The sequence below is a fragment of the Sphaeramia orbicularis genome, chromosome 7, assembly GCF_902148855.1.
Source record: "Sphaeramia orbicularis chromosome 7, fSphaOr1.1, whole genome shotgun sequence".
Classification (NCBI taxonomy): domain Eukaryota; kingdom Metazoa; phylum Chordata; class Actinopteri; order Kurtiformes; family Apogonidae; genus Sphaeramia; species Sphaeramia orbicularis.
In genome coordinates this window covers 22,222,594-22,240,692 of record NC_043963.1, presented here as the reverse complement: position 1 = coordinate 22,240,692, position 18,099 = coordinate 22,222,594, and the positions used below count along the sequence as shown (strand labels likewise).

The 18,099-nt window shown below is 36.5% G+C and overlaps 1 protein-coding gene across 2 annotated transcripts in view; it reads left to right on the top strand.

The window, feature by feature from the left end:
- Positions 1–3,993: 3,993 nt before the first annotated feature.
- The window catches only part of LOC115423224 (ankyrin repeat domain-containing protein SOWAHA), a 32,452-nt gene continuing 18,346 nt past the window's right edge, over positions 3,994–18,099 (top strand). The window contains exons 1-3 of one of the 2 annotated variants that reach the window (XM_030140003.1): positions 3,994–4,278; positions 10,804–10,865; positions 12,750–12,995. In XM_030140003.1, the coding sequence (XP_029995863.1) occupies positions 4,146–4,278; positions 10,804–10,865; positions 12,750–12,995 (441 nt within the window). In that variant the 5' untranslated portion in view covers positions 3,994–4,145. The remainder of the gene's footprint in view (positions 4,279–10,803; positions 10,866–12,749; positions 12,996–18,099) is intronic. The other variant, XM_030140000.1, reaches the window with a different exon arrangement.

The window sequence follows — 18,099 nt, the reverse complement described above, 5'->3', positions numbered from 1 at the left end:
AGGAAATTGAGGGAGGGTCCTTTTTTTGGCCAGTATTTGGTGATGGCATTTTTTTGCCTGTGGCAAGCAGTATTCTAAATAAATATATGCCACTTTCCTGCAATTCCTCTGGGGGAATGCTAAAAAACAAAGTAGCCAATGACATATCAAAATGACCACCAAAAACTGAATACATCAACTTAATCATCTCTCCCCAAAAGCCAACAACACCAGGACAGGACCAGAATACATGTGCTTGATCTGCCTCGAGTGAACCGCACTCCCCCCAGCAGGAAAAATGAACTCCAGAAAAATGTGATTTTCGTGCAGGTGTAATAAAGAAACGGGCCAGACATTTCCAACAAAAATCCCTCCATGATAGTGAGTTTGTAGTACAGTTTTGATACTCAACAAGATTTTAATGCAGGAAAGATTCATTCATTCATTCATTTTCTGAACCCGCTTTATCCTCACTAGGGTCACGGGGGTCGCTTGGAGCCTATCCCAGCTACTTATGGACAAAGGCATGGTACATCCGGGACATGTCGCCAGTTCATCACAGGGCTGACATATGTAGGAAAGAATAAATACAAAATACAAAATGTCTTTCAGGAGATTTTTGGTGTAAAAAAAAGTTAATATTAACCAACTGAACTTAACCTCTAAGATGCTTCCACTGCACAGTATTGTCTCTGTGTGTTGGCGGATGCTCTGTGTCTTTCTTGTGCCACACAATCCCTGACAGTAGCCACAAGGTGATAAATGTATTGCCAGCTGCTCTCTGGCATTAATTCATTCCACAAAGATGTGACATATGCTAGAGGATCAAATTTCTTTATCCTTGTAAAAGTTGGGTTGTTTTCTAAATTGAAAGAGCATAAGGTCCCACTTTCACACGACAATATAAACTGCTCACCTCAATAATTGTATCAGCTGATAAGAAGCTTACTGTAATTACAATATTGTCTTCTTAGAGCAGAGGCCTAAAACATGAAATAGAAATCATTCATTTCTAAATTAAATGGAGACTCGTTCAAAGAGGAGCTATACTAGAGGAGGACAGAGGGATTAACATGTAAGTCCACCACATTTAATATTTACAGCGCAATCACACAATTAATCTGACAATGTGTTCTGTACCTAATACCTGGACTGGCGGGCCCCCCCTCATAGGAGCCGCCGTCAGTGGTGTGGACAGGATGTGGGATTAAAGGAAGCAGAGGCCTGTTTACAGTAAAACTTTACACCTTATGACCTGAATGCAACATGCACGGTCCAATGTCTGCACTGAAAAACCACTTCAAAATATAGCTTTTACATATTTTAGCCTCAATCTGGTAAGTGTAATTCACAAACCTGAATGTGGATTCTAACATGTTCTATATGTCGCTGCAAAAAAGATATGGGTTAAAATGAGTTACAAGGCAAACCCTGGCCTAAACCATAGCAAGTTACCAATTACAGACTACAGAGACAAATGATGTCCTTTGTTGCTGTTTTTCCAGTTTGAGGAACAGATACTGGACAACCAGTGGAATTCTGTTAGAAAATGCATGCATGGAGCTGCACTGGTGAGGACATGTTGGTACATGCATCAGTGAGAGGATGCAAAGTGCTTTAAGTCCATCTGGAGTGAAAAGTCAATGCATTATGCATTATATTTGTTAAAATTATTCACATTATTTTAAAGGATAGTTTGTAAATGTGAACATTTTCATGTAATTTTACTTTTTTACAGTAAAACAAAGAGAAAACTTTAGCGTTGTCATTATTTATAGGTTATTATAGCCACTTTTACACAGAGATCCTGGAAAAAAGGTGAGATGGTGATCCCACCTTTTTCCCCATAATTGACCGATTTCCACAGCCAAGACAAAGGAGGAACAGAGGTGAGACAGGTTGGACTTTTACACAGCGGACCTGTGTGAGGTGTAACTTACGTGTTGGAAATATCCTGAGCAAAGCGGTGTTGGTAACCTCTCCAGAGTCGACCTGTCTTTCACTGTTCCACAAATGTTAGCATGGGTAGAGTCCAGTGCCCAAAGTGACAACAGCTTGCAGATCTCAGTGTCTCCCCAGTTCAACATCTTTCTGCTCGTGTTGACATGTTTGTTTACTGTACACGGCCTGTGCTAATTTTTAAATCCCCCCAATATGTCATCAAAATGACACCTTGGTTGCGGAACAAGAGGTGTTCCTTTTACACAGTGTTCTGGAATCATAATTCTACTTTTATCACGGCTCTGTTCCTACCTCCAGACGTGTTACAAAGCCGCAGTAAAGGTGGCACCAAATAATCCACCATTTCGTTTACACAGACATCTGGTATAAAGGTGAACTATTCCTGCAACAGAAGTGCTGTGTAAAAGGGGCTTATGAGAGTATTTTACTGGTCTGACCCACCTGACTTTGGATTGGACTGTATGTGAACCCTGAACTAAAATGATTTTGACATTTAATTGTTAAGATTTTCTGTGTAATTTTTGCATTTCAGAAATTCATCTCATGGGCCAAATTGGTCCCTTTGGTGGGCCAGTTTTGGCCCACACTTTGTATGTTTAACAACCCCCCTGTATACAAACTGCAATGTCTACACCAGTTTTCTTTTTTGAGTTTGTCTCTATTCTACAGTCCTAAACTGAACTTTTAGGGTTTTAGAATGTTGGTTGGTTGATTTTACATTATAAATTATATTTGATCCAATATCACAAGTAAAAATCAGCATCTAAAACATCATGTAAGTGAATAGCTTCAACACCTTTTGTTGTTAATATCTTCAGTGTATTTTTACATGTCTTAAATTCACCCCATAGGCCGGATTGGACCGTTTTGTGGGCCGGTTTTGGCCCACAGTCCTTATGTTTGACTCACCCCATTGTATACTAACTAAAATGTCTACATCACGCTTCTTTTGTGAGTCTTGCTCTATTCTACAGCCCTAAACTGAATTTTTAGGGTTTAAAGTGTTGGTTGGTTGACTTTACATTATAAATTATATGTGGTCCAGTATTACAAGTAAAAATCAGCATCTAAAACCTCACTTAGTAAATGGCTTCAACAAATGTTATTGTTAATATCTTGGGTTTAACTTCTACATTTCATAAATTCACCCCACAGGCCGGATCAGACCTTTTTATGGCCCAGTTTTGGCCCACAGGCCTTATGTTTGACACCCCTGCTGTATACTAACTAAAATGTCTACAAATTTTGTGAGTTTGTCTCTATTCTACAGTCCTAAACTAATTTTTTAGGAGTTTAGGGTGTCGGTTGGTTGATTTTACATTATTAATTATATTTGGTCCAGTATTACAAGTAAAAATCAGCATCTAAAACCTCACTTAGTAAATGGCTTCAACAAATTTTATTGTTAATGTCTTCAGTGGAATATTTACATTTCATAAATTCACCCCACAGGCCTGATCGAACCCTTTTGTGGCCCAGTTTTGGCCCGCAGTCCTTATGTTTGACACCCCTGCTGTATGTTAACTAAAATGTCTACAAATTTTGTGAGTTTGTCTCTATTCTACAGTTCTAAACTGAATTTTTAGGAGTTTAGAGTGTTGGTTGGTTAATTTTACATTCTAAATTATATTTGGTCCAGTATCACAAGTAAGAATCTGCATCTAAAACCTCACTTAAGTAAATGGCTTCAACAAATTTTATCATTAATATCTTCAGTGTAATATTTACATTTCATAAATTCACCCCACAGGCCTGATCGGACCCTTTTGTGGCCCAGTTTTGGCCCACAGGCCTTATGTTTGACACCTCTGAACTATGGAAAACTGTGAGACGTTTACGTACACTTTCAATAATAGGTATTTGCAGCACTTTCTTTACCATAGCTCAGCGAATTTTTACAGGAAATAACTGAGTGTTTGTCTGCAAAACGACAGTGAAATAAGTCAGAATGGAACCATGAGTGTCAGTGTGAGAAGTAAAGATGCTGATGTGCCTTTAAAGGGTTAACAGGAGGAGCTGCGGTCTGCTCGGTTTGGGTGGAGTGAAGTTTAGACATCTACTATAACAAATTAGCCCTGAAGACTGCAGTATGGCTGAGAGAAACATACCAGCACAATTGTAAACACCTAAAAAAAAAAAAAAAAAAAAAAAAAAGACAAGAAAACAAGACAGAAAGTGATCCAGGTCTTTTTCCAGACAGTAAAATGGGTGATGTGAGTGAGGAGTCGCTGCTGGATTATTTCTACTGCACCGGAGGAAACTCAGGCAGAGTCAGAAATGCAGAAATACTGAAGACATTTAAGCCTTTTATTGGCCATAGTGACTTGCAGTTACGTGGTAAGTAGACAGTCCTTGTACCGTTTATTTAGATCGGAATGAAATAAGGTGGAAATGTGAGGAAGACGCACGATCCTGATCCTGGTCTCGATCCCGCTCCTGGTCCGGTTTATCTGGGATGAAAGTGGAACAAATCTGCTTCTCACATCTGAACTAACACTGAACACAACAGCTTTTAACGCATAAACACACTGTGTGGTTTCACTGGGGGGTGGGGTAGTCTGATCATTGTTCTCAGTTGGAAGTAGACATCTGGTTTGCATTAAAAGACCCTCCAAAGATCTGCAGTTTGAACAGGAATTGTGTCATTTCCTCTCCCACTTCACACCAGTAAACCCATCACCAGGCTGGACCATCATGCACTGGGAAGCCCTGGTCAGTGGTGGTTCCCATCTGGGTCTGGACCTTTTAGTGCATTTTGCTGCTGTTCTTCTCCACCCACTTACTGCACACATGCTTATGCAATACTGGCCTGAATCATAGCTTGCAACAAACTCTTCATGTTTTTGCTGCAATGGGCAAAAAAATTTAGGGAGTGTGTCTGCGTTTGCTTTTTTTTTTTTTTTTTTTTTTTTTTTTTTTTGGTGCATATTTGATTGCTTCATGACTCTGCATACCAGGGGTGTCAGACTCATTCCAGTTCAGGGGTCACATAGACTACAGCCTAATATGATGTCAAAATAATAACTTACTAACCAATAAATAATGTCAACTGCAAAGTTTTCTTTATGGAAAAAAGTAAAATTACACAATGAAAATGTTTAAATCAAACTATCCTTTAAAAAATGTGAATAATCTGAACAACCTGAAGAGTAAGTACAATTTTAACAATGCAATGTTATGCCTCACCTGATCATTTATGGCCACAATACAAAACCTCCTATCTGAAAAAAATCACTTTTTTCAGGAAACAAACAACAAAAAAAGTTTAGTTTTATTATAGTATGGTCTTTGTTAAAGATATCCAAGCATATTCTACTGTTCTCAGACTCTCTTTCTATATTATGTGTTAACAATATCATCCTTGTTCTCACCATTTAATGTGAAAACTCAAGATCTAAAAATTTGCAGATAGGAGGTTTTGTTTTTTGGCCATCACATTATAACGTATGAATCACAGTGGATCTACAGAGACACAAAACATTTAGTAACAGGCATAATATTGTTAAAATTGCACATACTTCTCTTAACCTTTCAGGTTGTACATATTCATTTCATTTTCATTTTCATTTTATTTTATTTTTTTGCAAGTGCAGGACAGTGGGGGGTTTGGTGTAAAGCACTTTATGTTACATGTAATATATATGAAAAGTGCTATACAAATAAAGTTTGATTGATTGATTTTTTTGTGACAGGGGAGTTTGTAAATGTAGACATTTTCATGTAATTTTACTTTATAAAACTAAAACAAAGAGAGAACTTTGGGGTTGTTATTATTTATTAGTTATTATGATAGTATTTTACTGGTCTGGGCCACTTTAGATGAAATTGTGCTGTATATCGACCCTGAACTAAAATGGTTTTGACATTGTTAAGTGATTCGACCCTTTAGTGGTCCGGATTTGGCCCTCAGGCCATATGTTTGACACCCCTACTGTACACTAACCAAAATGTATACATCAAGCTTCTTCTGTATATACGTTGTATGAGTTTGTCTATATTCTGCAATCCTGAGTTTTTAGGGTTTTGGACTGTTATTTAGTTGGTTGATCTTACATTATAAATTGGGTTTGGTCCAATACCACAGCTAAAATCTGCATCTAAAACCTCACTTAAGTAGAAGTATATTAGAATGATTAAAAATGTGAAAAGTAAAAGTAGTTCCTGTTGTAAAACGGTGTATGTCAGACTTTTAGTTCTGCATTTATGTTTATGTTGCATGTCGTTGCTGTAGATGCTGAGATCATTTCATCTGCTTTATCTACTATGTGGTGGTTTATATCTATTATAACATCATCTGTTAGATCACGTGTTTGTTGCATCACTGGACCAACATATTTCTAAACATTCTACTTGAGCTCAAACAAACAGGCTCATTTTAGATGGTTTTAAAGAGTTTTTTTAGTTTTAAGAAGGAAGAGAATATTTTCAGACAGTAAATGAGCAATTTGTAATTTGGAGCACATTTGGAGATGCATGGAAGAGGATTAAACTCATCTGAAACGTAACGAAAGACTTTGAATGAAATTTAGTTTCTCATCTGGAAACTGGGACCTTTAACGTTTGGGATTGTCAATTTTTTAAACATTTTCTGACCTTTTATGTATTATTTAACAGTCTTTAAAGCAAGTAAACACAGCGAATCCCCACTTTTACAACTTATAATGAACAGTCAGTTTTGACAGTTATATAGATTTGTATTTGCAAGTGTTTGTACTTCACTTTTTTAGACTTTTCCATGTTTCTGAGGTACATTAAGGTACTATTATGAGGATATTATTGATTTGTGTCACTGTCAAAACATTTGGACCTGACTGTACTTTTTTATGTGTGTTTTTACTTTTTATTCTATTTATTATGTGGTTTGTGTTTGGTTTTTTTTTTTTTACAATATTTTTATGTTGGATGAATGAATACCATTAACGATCGCACTTTTTAATTGCACTGTACAATGTGCAATGATAACAAATTCTATTCTATTCTATTCTATTCTATTCTATTCTATTCTATTCTATTCTATTCTATTCTCAGAACAGTTTGTATGGATCATGTAACTCATTCACTGACTATAATTTCATCATTGATTTGCACTAAAATACAAATGAAAGCCTTAAAACATATCACACTGACCACTAGTTTTTAACAGTATTCGTAGTGTAATTGTAGTTTTTTATTGCCCCACATTACAAATAATGAGCTTATGATTCATTTTCTGTACATTCGACAGTAGCTGTACCTTTGGCACAAACTGAAATGCAAACATATTTTAACCTCCCAGAATCATTATCTAAAGTGACCTTGCGTTGCAGTTGCCAGCGCATACTGTCCAGATGCTATGTCAGCACTGCAGTTGTTGACAGAGGTTTAGAGAACTGCCTTGATACTCTGCCATCTGACACGAATGTCCAATTAGAAAAGTGCTCCGTGCATATTTAAAGTCTGTCAGAGCATGTGGTTGCAGCTTTTCATGTTGTAATTGCGATGATAGCGTTTTAATCATAATTAAGTCCACATGCATGACTGGATGCGGATGTCTAAATCGGCAAACTGGGGCATGGTGGGAAGTGTAGATGTGCTGGAGGGGTGGGTTGGTGGTGTTTGGGGGTGGTCAGGTGGGGGGGGGGGGTCAGGGTGTTGTAGGAACAGGCCAATGTGCATGTTTGTGCTCCTCCTGCTTGTGTTTCTGTGATGTTTGTGACAAGCTTTGGCTAATAAATAACTAGCACGTTTACTGTGTTGCTCACTGTGGTAGGCAAAGAATTCTTTTGTTGGGACAGATGTAAGTGGCTGCTTCCTTTGGATTTCCTGTTGTTGTGAGTGTGAGCCGAGCAACTATCTCACTACAAATGTTCTTTCCGACCACACCAGGAAAAAGGAAGCGTTTCAATTGTCCAGAGCTGCATACCCATGTGCACCTTGGTATGAATGGAATACCTACGACTGGAAACTTTCTTCATAACAATCCTGTTTGTGTTTGTGATGCTTGGTGGCCGACAATACTGCGAGAGTCAGCAGAACATAATGGCACAATCTGTCTGCTCCTTAGTGGAGACAAAGGCAGATAGTTTTATCTGACAGCGTCTTCAGTTGGTTTGGTTCCCACAGAAAACATTTACCCAAGTCTCAGCCCATCTCCTTTGGACTCTGATGTGTTTGTGTCTGTGCTGGGAGCAGGCTTCTCTTCTCTCAGACTTTGGATTGTAATAGCCTTTTCTATTTCAAGCATTTGTTTTTCTGCATCCAGATTGGATTACCTCAAATGTCCTTCCTCTTACTGCCATTCTACCTCTTATTATTCTACAATTTCCCAGTGTGGGATCAATAAAGTCTATCTATCTATCTATCTATCTATCTATCTATCTATCTATCTATCTATCTATCTATCTATCTATCTATCTATCTATCTATCTATCTATCTATCTATCTATCTATCTATCTGTCTGTCTGTCTGTCTGTCTGTCTGTCTGTCTGTCTGTCTGTCTGTCTGTCTGTCTGTCTGTCTGTCTGTCTGTCTGTCGGTCGGTCGGTCGGTCGGTCGGTCGGTCGGTCGGTCGGTTGGTCGGACAGATGGTCTCTCTGTCTTTTTCACTCCCTGTTTCTACTTGTACTTTCCAATGTACAGGGGTTGGACAAAATAATGGAAACACCTTCACCTCAAGATGATAATGCCCCAATCCATACAGCTAGAATTGTTAAAGAATGGCATGAGGAACATTCTAATGAAGTTGAGCATCTCGTATGGCTGGCACAGTCCCCAGACCTCAACATTATTGAGCATTTATGGTCAGTTTGGTATGGTCAGAGATTCAAGTAAGACGTCGATTTCCACCGCCATCGTCTCTAAAAGAGTTGGAGGGTATTCTAACTGAAGAATGGCTTAAAATTCCTTTGGAAACAATTCACAAGTTGTATGAATCAATACCTCGGAGAATTGAGGCTGTAATTGCCGCAAAAGGCGGACCTACACCATATTAAATTATATTTTGTTGATTTTTTAAGATGTTTCCATTATTTTGTCCAACCCCTGTATTGTAACCGTTTTGTCGTGTCTGTCTGTCTGTCTGTCTGTCTGTCTGTCTATCGATCGATCGATCGATCGATCTATCTATCTATCTATCTATCTATCTATCTATCTATCTATCTATCTATCTATCTATCTATCTATCTATCTATCTATCTATCTATCTATCTATCTATCTATCTATCTATCTATCTATCTATCTATCTATCTATCTATCTATCTTCTTTACTTCTTATTTCTGCTAGTACTTTCCCATGTATTGTAATAATTTTGTCATCTGTCTGTCCATCCATCCATCCATCCATCTGTCTGTCCTTTCAACGACATATCTGACATTGACATATCTGCACCAAATTTATACTGTGGATGCAACTCGGCATTTAGCAGAAGCCTATTGAAAATAGGTGACCTTGACCTACTTTTTCAAGGTCAAACAGCCTTGTGCAGTTATAATATCTGAGTACTTTCAAATATAAATATGTATGTAATAAGTTTTACACAAAGACAATCTAATATAAATTATAGGGCAGTAACTTTCAACAGAATCTTACACTATATTTGGCCGAGTGGGATTAAAATTGCACAGCACGTTATGTTTTTTATAGTTATTGTGTTGCTATATTCTTGTGGTATTTTTTGTGTGTATATTCAGTGATGTACTGCTATTGGAAGCTCAATTTTCTAAGGCAGGGGTGTCAAACTCATTTTTGCTCAGGGGCCACATTGAGCCAAATTTGATCTGAAGTGGGCCGAACCGGTAAAATAATAACCTAATAATATATAAATAATGTCAACTCTAAACTTTCTTCAATGTTTTAGAGCAAGAAAAGTACAATTCTGCGATGAAAATGTTTTCATCTACCAACTATCCTTTAAAACAATGTGAATAAACTAAAATTTCTTGAGAAAACTAAGTGCAATTTTAAGAATATTATGTTTCAGTTTATCATTTACACATGTAAATTACAACTTACAGGTCAGAGTGGATCTACAAATACACAAAATATTTAATAACAGGCAGAATATTGTTAAAATTACCCTTCAGACATTTCAAAATATTTATATTTGTTGAGGTTATTCGTGTTTTTGTGAAATGATAGTTTGTTTTATTGTAAATACAGTAAAATGACATGAAAATTTTTACATTTACAAAGAAAAAAATTTGGAGTTGTGAGTATTTATAGGTTATTATAGTATTTTACTGATCCAACCCACTTGAGATTAAATTGATCTGTATATGGAACCTGAACTAAAATGATTAATATCTTAGTGTAATTTTTGCATTTCACAAATTCATCCCAGGGGCCAGACTGGACTCTTTGGTGGGCCAGATTTGGCCCCTGGGCTGCATGTTTGACACCTGTGCTCTAAGGGCTTTGCCAAAGTTCTATCTAATTGAATCTACTTTAATCTAATCTGACTATGACAGTTAAAATGTACAGGGGACACTCATAATGCTCACAGCATCATTAGGAAACACACACCCATAAAACACTCCCTTTAACACACAACTGTCACACTGCTGTGATGTTTTCCAGCTGACGAGACGTGACCAAAGGGTGTCAGACAGAAAGATCTATTTATCATAAAGTCACAGAAAGCAGCAGAACATCCATCAGCCTCCACACAATCCAAATAATAGAGTGTAAAAGTGTGTATGGTGTGTTTATACTGTTCACAGACTAGAATATACAACTTTATACTAAACTAAAACTTTAACCCACTCCTTTGTCCTGTTTCTTTTTGTCTCCATTTACATGTGGAAGACACAAATGTCAAAGCATTAAACTATGTGAGAAAGGATCTATTTTTACTTTTTACAGCAACCATTTTTTTCCCTGCAGCTAAATACAGAGAGGAATTCAAGCTCATTGTTGACAGAATCGCTGTGGTGAAGTCCGAGAATGTGAGTAAACTATTAAAATATTTTTACCATTTGTGGAAAAAGCTCTTTCCTTTTTTCTTTTTTTCACTCTGAGGCATACGCATGTAAATGTATGACAGCTTTAAAAGGCTGTTTTTGGACTTAAACCATTTTGGTTCAACAGTACAGTTACTGTTTCTCTTTACTAAGTGTTTGACACAAGTGCTTTGACTCAAATGTTTCTCCCGAGGGTCTGCAGCTGCAATTTTCAGTTCCCTTACAACAATTCTTGTGTTTCTTATGTTTTCACTCACTGAATCTATTATAAATGTTGCTGCAAAGTTTATTCTGTCCAGACTAAATGTGCTCAGTATATGGATGGTGTTTAACTATCTTCATACAGTATGTTTTTTTTTTTCATTCTTATTCATTATTTTTACATTTCATTAATTGCTATTTTTGATTTGCCTCTTAAAACACATTGAAAGTTGCATATTTAGAAATTCTCAGCAGTAAATGATATCTTTGTCATTATATCAGTTGATGTAATATGCAATAGTAATATGTAAATACACTGTTGCCCATAAATTTGGAATAATTTAGTTTTCAGATACATTCCTGTTTATATTCCCGTTTATACACATCGGTAATCACATTTAATCACCCAGGTGTAATGATTACGTACTGAGTCCAAGATAGAATCTATCTATCAACAATAAATCACAGTTACGTTATGAGAAGTGGTAAAAAATATTTACTGTATTTTGAACTTTATGGGCAACAGTGTATATAGAATATATAGTAATAGAAAAAGTAAAAAAAAAAAAAAAAAAAAAAAAAAAAAAGTATAGTCCTATCAAGTGATACCTTTAAAGATAAAGCAATTATAGACAAACATAAATTCTGTTTTAACCCATAAAGACCCAGTACTACTTTTGTGATAGTTCCCAAACATTTTTTTTTTCATTAGTGGTAGTTAACAAGACACTGTGGACAGAAAAACAACAACACACAAACAAAGAGAAAATCAAACAAATAAACAAACAAACAAACAAATCAAAAACAACAACAACGACAGAGTAAAGACAAACAACGACAATGACAACATCATATCACAATGAAAAAGATAATAAATGTAAAGAGCAACTAAACAATATAGCTTGACTAGGGGCGATAGGGAAAAGGGGAAGAGGGGAGTATGAATGAAAGTGAGAAAGAGAGATGGGGGAGTGAGGGGAAAATAATAATTGTCGTAATAATGATAACGATAATAACAACAACACAAAAATATATGATAATAATACCAATAGTCTAATTTGCTAGTATTATTGAACAAACAACATTTTCTCTAAATTTAACCTTTCTTATGTGATTTATTTCCAGTTATTATAATATTATCCTCTGTCTGTTTGTGTTTTTTAGGTAAAATTCAGGTATTTCCCTATATTTAATTCACTAATCATGTAAATGTTCATAAAAGCTCAGTTTAAACTTGAGGGTTATTTAATCAGAAATAGAGAAAACTGAAGAAAAAGTGACTTTTTCAGCAAAGATATCAGTAACTAAACACAAAAACAAGCGTGTCATTTAACAAACTCCATGGGTTTTAGTGGTGAGTCAATGTTATAGAAGATGACAGTGTTTCCACGGTAACTACAGAGCCTCTGCACGTCCAAATGGGTCATATCTGATGACCATGAAAAGATGACAAACTGTATTTTACACCAATTATTTACATGTATTGATAGGTTTAGTAGATCAATGGTTATTAAGCATTTTAGATCAGTAGATGCTTTTGGTTTTTATGGGTTAACATCAAATAATTCCATCCACTGAAATGTAGAGGTGTTTTTTTTTTCTAATAAAATAAGGGGCTTATGTGGGTATGGATATTTTCTTTGTGCTCATTGCTCCTGTCCATTGCAGGGTGAGAAGTATCTGGTCTTAAAAAAGAAATACAGGCAGTTACTTCAGGATCGTGACACCAAACATCATGGCGCCGAAGGGGAAGGACAGAGACATTCGACTCCGGTCAGAACGCCCGCCACAGTACAGTGGGAGGCGACGGAGGCATCGACGACTTCCTCCAACCAGAAGGAGCATCAGGATGAACCGATGTCATGTACAGAGCCTGAGGGCGCTGCAACCGAATCCACAGACCACTCCCAAGAGGTGAAACTAAAATCACATTTTATTCTATTGTGTTCAATTCTTTTGTGTTCTTTAGAAACAGAAGTAAAGAGTCAGACAAACTGGGATGAGTCACCAACAACACTGGGGGCAAAAATGCAGAGTGCAGAATCTGCTGATGCCGTAGCACACAGTGTTTAGTCTTCATGTGAATGATGCATTTGATTCAACACAAGGCCTTCTTTGTTAGTATACACTGTCTTTTCTCTCCTAGCATGTGTCAGCATTTAATGATGGTCCTGCGGTGTGAATATGTACACAGGAACACTGTTGAAAAGCAAAACGTCCCTATACTGTGGCAAATCTATCTAAGCTGCAGCTAGGGATGAAAAAAAAAAAAAGGAAAAGGTCAAAGTACTTATGTCTTTACATAAATGCCGTTTAAACTAATGTACAGAAGCACTCTACTGTTGTGAAATAAAACACTATGCGCTGGTTAAATGCATAATAATCCCCTGGAAGTACTTTTACATATTGTTCATGCAGTAAACCTGAGCATTTAATCATAGAGATTAATGTGTTTTATTCTGCTGGTTGAATGTCCCTACACATGATTTGTTCAAACAGACACTAAAGCACACAGACTGTGTGAGGGCGCACAGAAGAAAAGAGCAACCCGAGGGCTAATGCTAGCTGTTAACCTCAGTCGGCACTTGACAGAGCTTAATGTTTGCTCAGTGAAAACACACTTATTAAACATTTGGAGGAGAGACACTTTCAGTTCGGGATGCATTTTGTGTGTACTCCTGCAGGGTTTGCGAATAGGCACAAACACAAAGTTGCAGGCTTTACAGTAACCTCCTGTCAACCAAATCCACACAAAGCAATGCAGAGGATGAGCTGGACTCTGGGTCAAAGGTGACATTTTGACTGGTTGAGTTTAAGGGTCAGAGTTAAGTGGATGGTTTTTGTTATTTACCTTCCCACAGACTGTTAAATCATACTACTAATAAATGTAGGTAACGTTATCTTATATATGACACGTTTGATTTTATCTCGCTTGCAATAAAACACTTTTTCTAGTTATTCAAAGAGGAAATAGAATATTCTACTTATTATGTTTTCGTCAGGTTTTGTTTGTTTTTCTGTCTGTTAGCAATATAACTCAAAAAGTTATGGAAGGAAATTTTCAGGAAATGTTGATACTGGCACAAGGACCAAATGATTAAATTCTCCGAGTGCTTTTCTAGTTTATTCTGCTTCCTGATTTTCCCAAGCACTACCCTTACAATGCAGATGAGATTCATGGAATACCAGCAGCAGGGCATGATGGGTACATTTCCAAGATAGTGTATGACATAAGATGCATTAGAAAATAGTGTGATGCTTTTAGAAGGAACTTTAAAATATTGTGTTATGATTACAAAGAAAGAAAGAAAGAAAGAAAGAAAGAAAGAATCCTGCAGCCTTAATGAGCTGCTCTTGTTGTTTATCAGAATGAGATGAAGAGGGTGATCTGGATTTTCCTCCACTTTACCCAGTGTGCTTCTCTCCATCATAAGAAATTAGTATTATTAGTATATTCATTATTTAACCAGGAAAAAAAAGCTAACTGAGATTAAAAATCTCTTTTCCAACAGTGTCCTGGCCAAGACAGCAGCAGCAGCAGCAGAGGTTACACAAAATGGAAATCACAGCCATACATCCACACTAAAAATATACATAAACATAATAAAAGTCAGTACTAAAAACAAAATAAAAACTGATAAGAACATACATGTAAAACATCACTATTATTTTTTAAAAGGTACTAAAAGTATAACAACAATGTTCCTTAAAAGCATCTCAAAAACGAACCCAAGTCAGTCAATTAGAAAAGCATCTACGTCCACATTTGTCCTTTTCCCATTCACTTAAAATGACTTTGAATGTATTAAAACAGACCCATTCCTTTAGTTTAATGTCCTTTTGTAGGTTCGTTCCAGGCAGTGAGGGCAGAACATTTAAAAGCTTTGTTTTCCAGTTCTGTTCTGACTTTTGGAACTCGTAAACATAACAGATCCTGGGACCGGACGCTGTAATTATTCAAGTCATTCCAACAAATGTAGACCACCAGATAGGACAGAAGCAGACCTAAGATACAAGTATAGATAAAAGACTTGCAATGTTTCAGTCTGTGTGTTTATTAAATAATTGCAAGCGTCTAAATTAAAGGAACTGCTATATATAAACCCACACTGTACAAAGCCACAGTCAATGGCATTTTTGGTTATTTTAGCTTATTTTATGGATGTTTAATTACAATCAAAGAATAAAACTGAGGTTCTTGGTCTGGGTCTGACCCTGTAGTGCTGCCTCTAATACCCACCAGGTGGTGCTAAGTCAGCTTCCTCCATATGTGACCAACAGTCTGTTGAATTAATGTGGTAGGAGGAGCAGAAGGTGGAGAATGTTGACAATCTGCATTCAAATTAAGCACTCTGTTATTATGTTAAGCAGTAACATGTTGGAACTCATTAGAAAGATAATAATCATTTGTGTCCATTAAAGACTTTGGGATTCATCCTAGAGAAAGGTGCAGTGTGTGGCTCCCCTCGCTAACCTGCACAGACGACACATGAAATATGTCAGAGTGTGTTAATGTAGCACCGCAATCAGATTAAGTGTGTTTGCTTAAGGCATTAGTCACACCGTTGAACTTTGTATCGAGGGCAATCGTTTGTGTTCCCAGTTGGTTCACATTACAGAAGGAACCTGAATTTTAATGGAAATACCTGAGGAGCCAAACAGTATGATTGTCCCTAATATCATATATAATGACAACACTCATTACTGAATAAAAAACTGTTTCTTTTCTTGATTAAACTATTTGTCACCTGGTCAATGGGCTGTCTGATAATACTTTCCGATTTCCCTGAAGCCTAAGGTGATATCATTAAATCAGCAGAACCACACTGTAGAACCTAAAGATAATTAATAACTAGTGTAATAAAACAATTACATTATGGAAGCTGCCTGAGCTTGAAGGAAAAGCATAGCATTTTAGCTTGAATAATAAGTTTTGGAGAATACTAACATTTTACTTTTTTTCTGCTCTAATATCATGCCCATAAATGCAGGATATACATTGTGGGTGTATTAATTTTGTTTAAGTTGCTTGTATTCATGTTTGTCACACTTTCAAATTAGAAAAAATGATGCAAAAACGTTCTAGTAATGCGTTTTTTTTCCATTATGTTATGTTTCTTTTTGGGGATTTATACGAGGGGGGGCTAAAAAGTTCATAGCCTGACTAAGAAGGAGTTATTCCACAGCAATGAAACTTGGCATACATTAAATTCAACCTCTCCTGATACTAATTGCATGGTTTCCTTCCAGATAAAGCCACACTGGATAAATAATTTAGGACTTTGAAAAGTAGTACCAGAGACATTTGGTGAACCATCCGTGGCACCGTGGTCTTATCAAACGTCTGCAGAAAAAGGGGTTAGCCCCCAAGGATATTTATGCTGACATGGTTGCTATAGGGCGCAGTAGTCAAACATGCGGCCCGGGGGCCAAATCCGGCCCGCCAAAGGGTCCAGTCTGGCCCCTTGAATGAATTTGTGAAATGCAAAAAATTACACTGAAGATATGAATCATTTTAGTTCAGGTTCCACATACAGACCACTTTAATCTCAAGTGGGTCGGATCAGTAAAATACTATCATAATAACCTATAAATACTCACAACTCCAAATTTTTCTCTTTGTAAATGTAAAAATTTTCATGTCATTTTATTGTATTTACACTTAAACAAACTATCATTTCACAAAAACACGAATAACCTCAACAAATGTAAATATTATGAAATGTCTGAAGTGTAATTTTACCTATATTCTGCCTGTTATTAAATGTTTTGTGTATTTGTAGATCCACTGTGATCTGTACGTTGTAATTTACATGCTTAAATGATAAACTGAGACATAATATTCTTAAAATTGCACTTAGTTTTCTTAAGAAATTTCAGTTTGTTCATGTTATTCTCATTTTTTTAAAGGATAGTTGGTAGATGCAAACATTTTCATCACATAATTTTACTTTTTTTGCTCCAAAACATAGAAGAAAGTTTGGAGTTGACATTATATATATATTATTATGTTATAATTTTACTGGTTCGGCCCGCTGCAGATCAAATTTGGCTTAATGTGGCCCCTGAACTAAAAGGAGTTTGACACCCCTGCTATAGGGGATGATGCTCCAGCTTTATCAACTGTGCAAAACTGGGAAGCTGAATTCAAGAGGGGTAGGGAGAACGAGGGAGGGGTGAAAAGCAAGCATTTTCATGAAATGTCCGTAGTACTAAATTATTTATTCAGTGCGGGTTTATCTGGAAGGAAACCATGCAGTTAGTATCAGGAAAGGCTGAATTTAACATATGCCAAGTTTCATTGCTGAGGAATAACTCCTTCTTAGTCAGGCTATGAACTTTTCAGCCCCCCTCGTACCTTGACTTGTGTAAAACTTATTAATTTTTTCTTCAGAAAGCTAAACCCCTAACCCTCAAAGACCTAAACAGCCACTGGCGACCAAAAGCACACACTGATATAAAATGTTCAATAACTTTTTATCCACTAATCCTATCAATACATTGAAATAATTCAGGTAAAATGCAATTTCTCAGCTTTTCATCTGTATCAGAAATTACCCATTTGGACGTTTAGAGGCTCCGTAGTGAATGTGGAAACACTGTCATCTTCTACAGCATTTATTCACCAGTAAAACCCATGGAGTTGGATAAATGACAGTGGATGGAGACACTGGGTTTATGCTCAGTTAATGATATATTTTGCTGAAAAAGTCACTTTTTTCCTCAGTTTTCTCTATTTCTGATATAATAACCCTCAACTTTAACCTGAGCTTTTAAGAACATCTACATGATCAGTGAATTAAATGTAGGAAAATATCTGATGTTTACTGAAAAAACACATAGTGAACATGGAAACACTATCATCTTCTGCAACATTGATTCACCAGTAAAACCCATTTAGTTTGACAAATGACAGTGGTTATAGATGTTTGTTTTTACATTTGTTTAATGGTATATTTTGCCGAAAACATCACTTTTTCTCAGTTTAATGTGTTTTGATGTAATAACCTTTGAATTA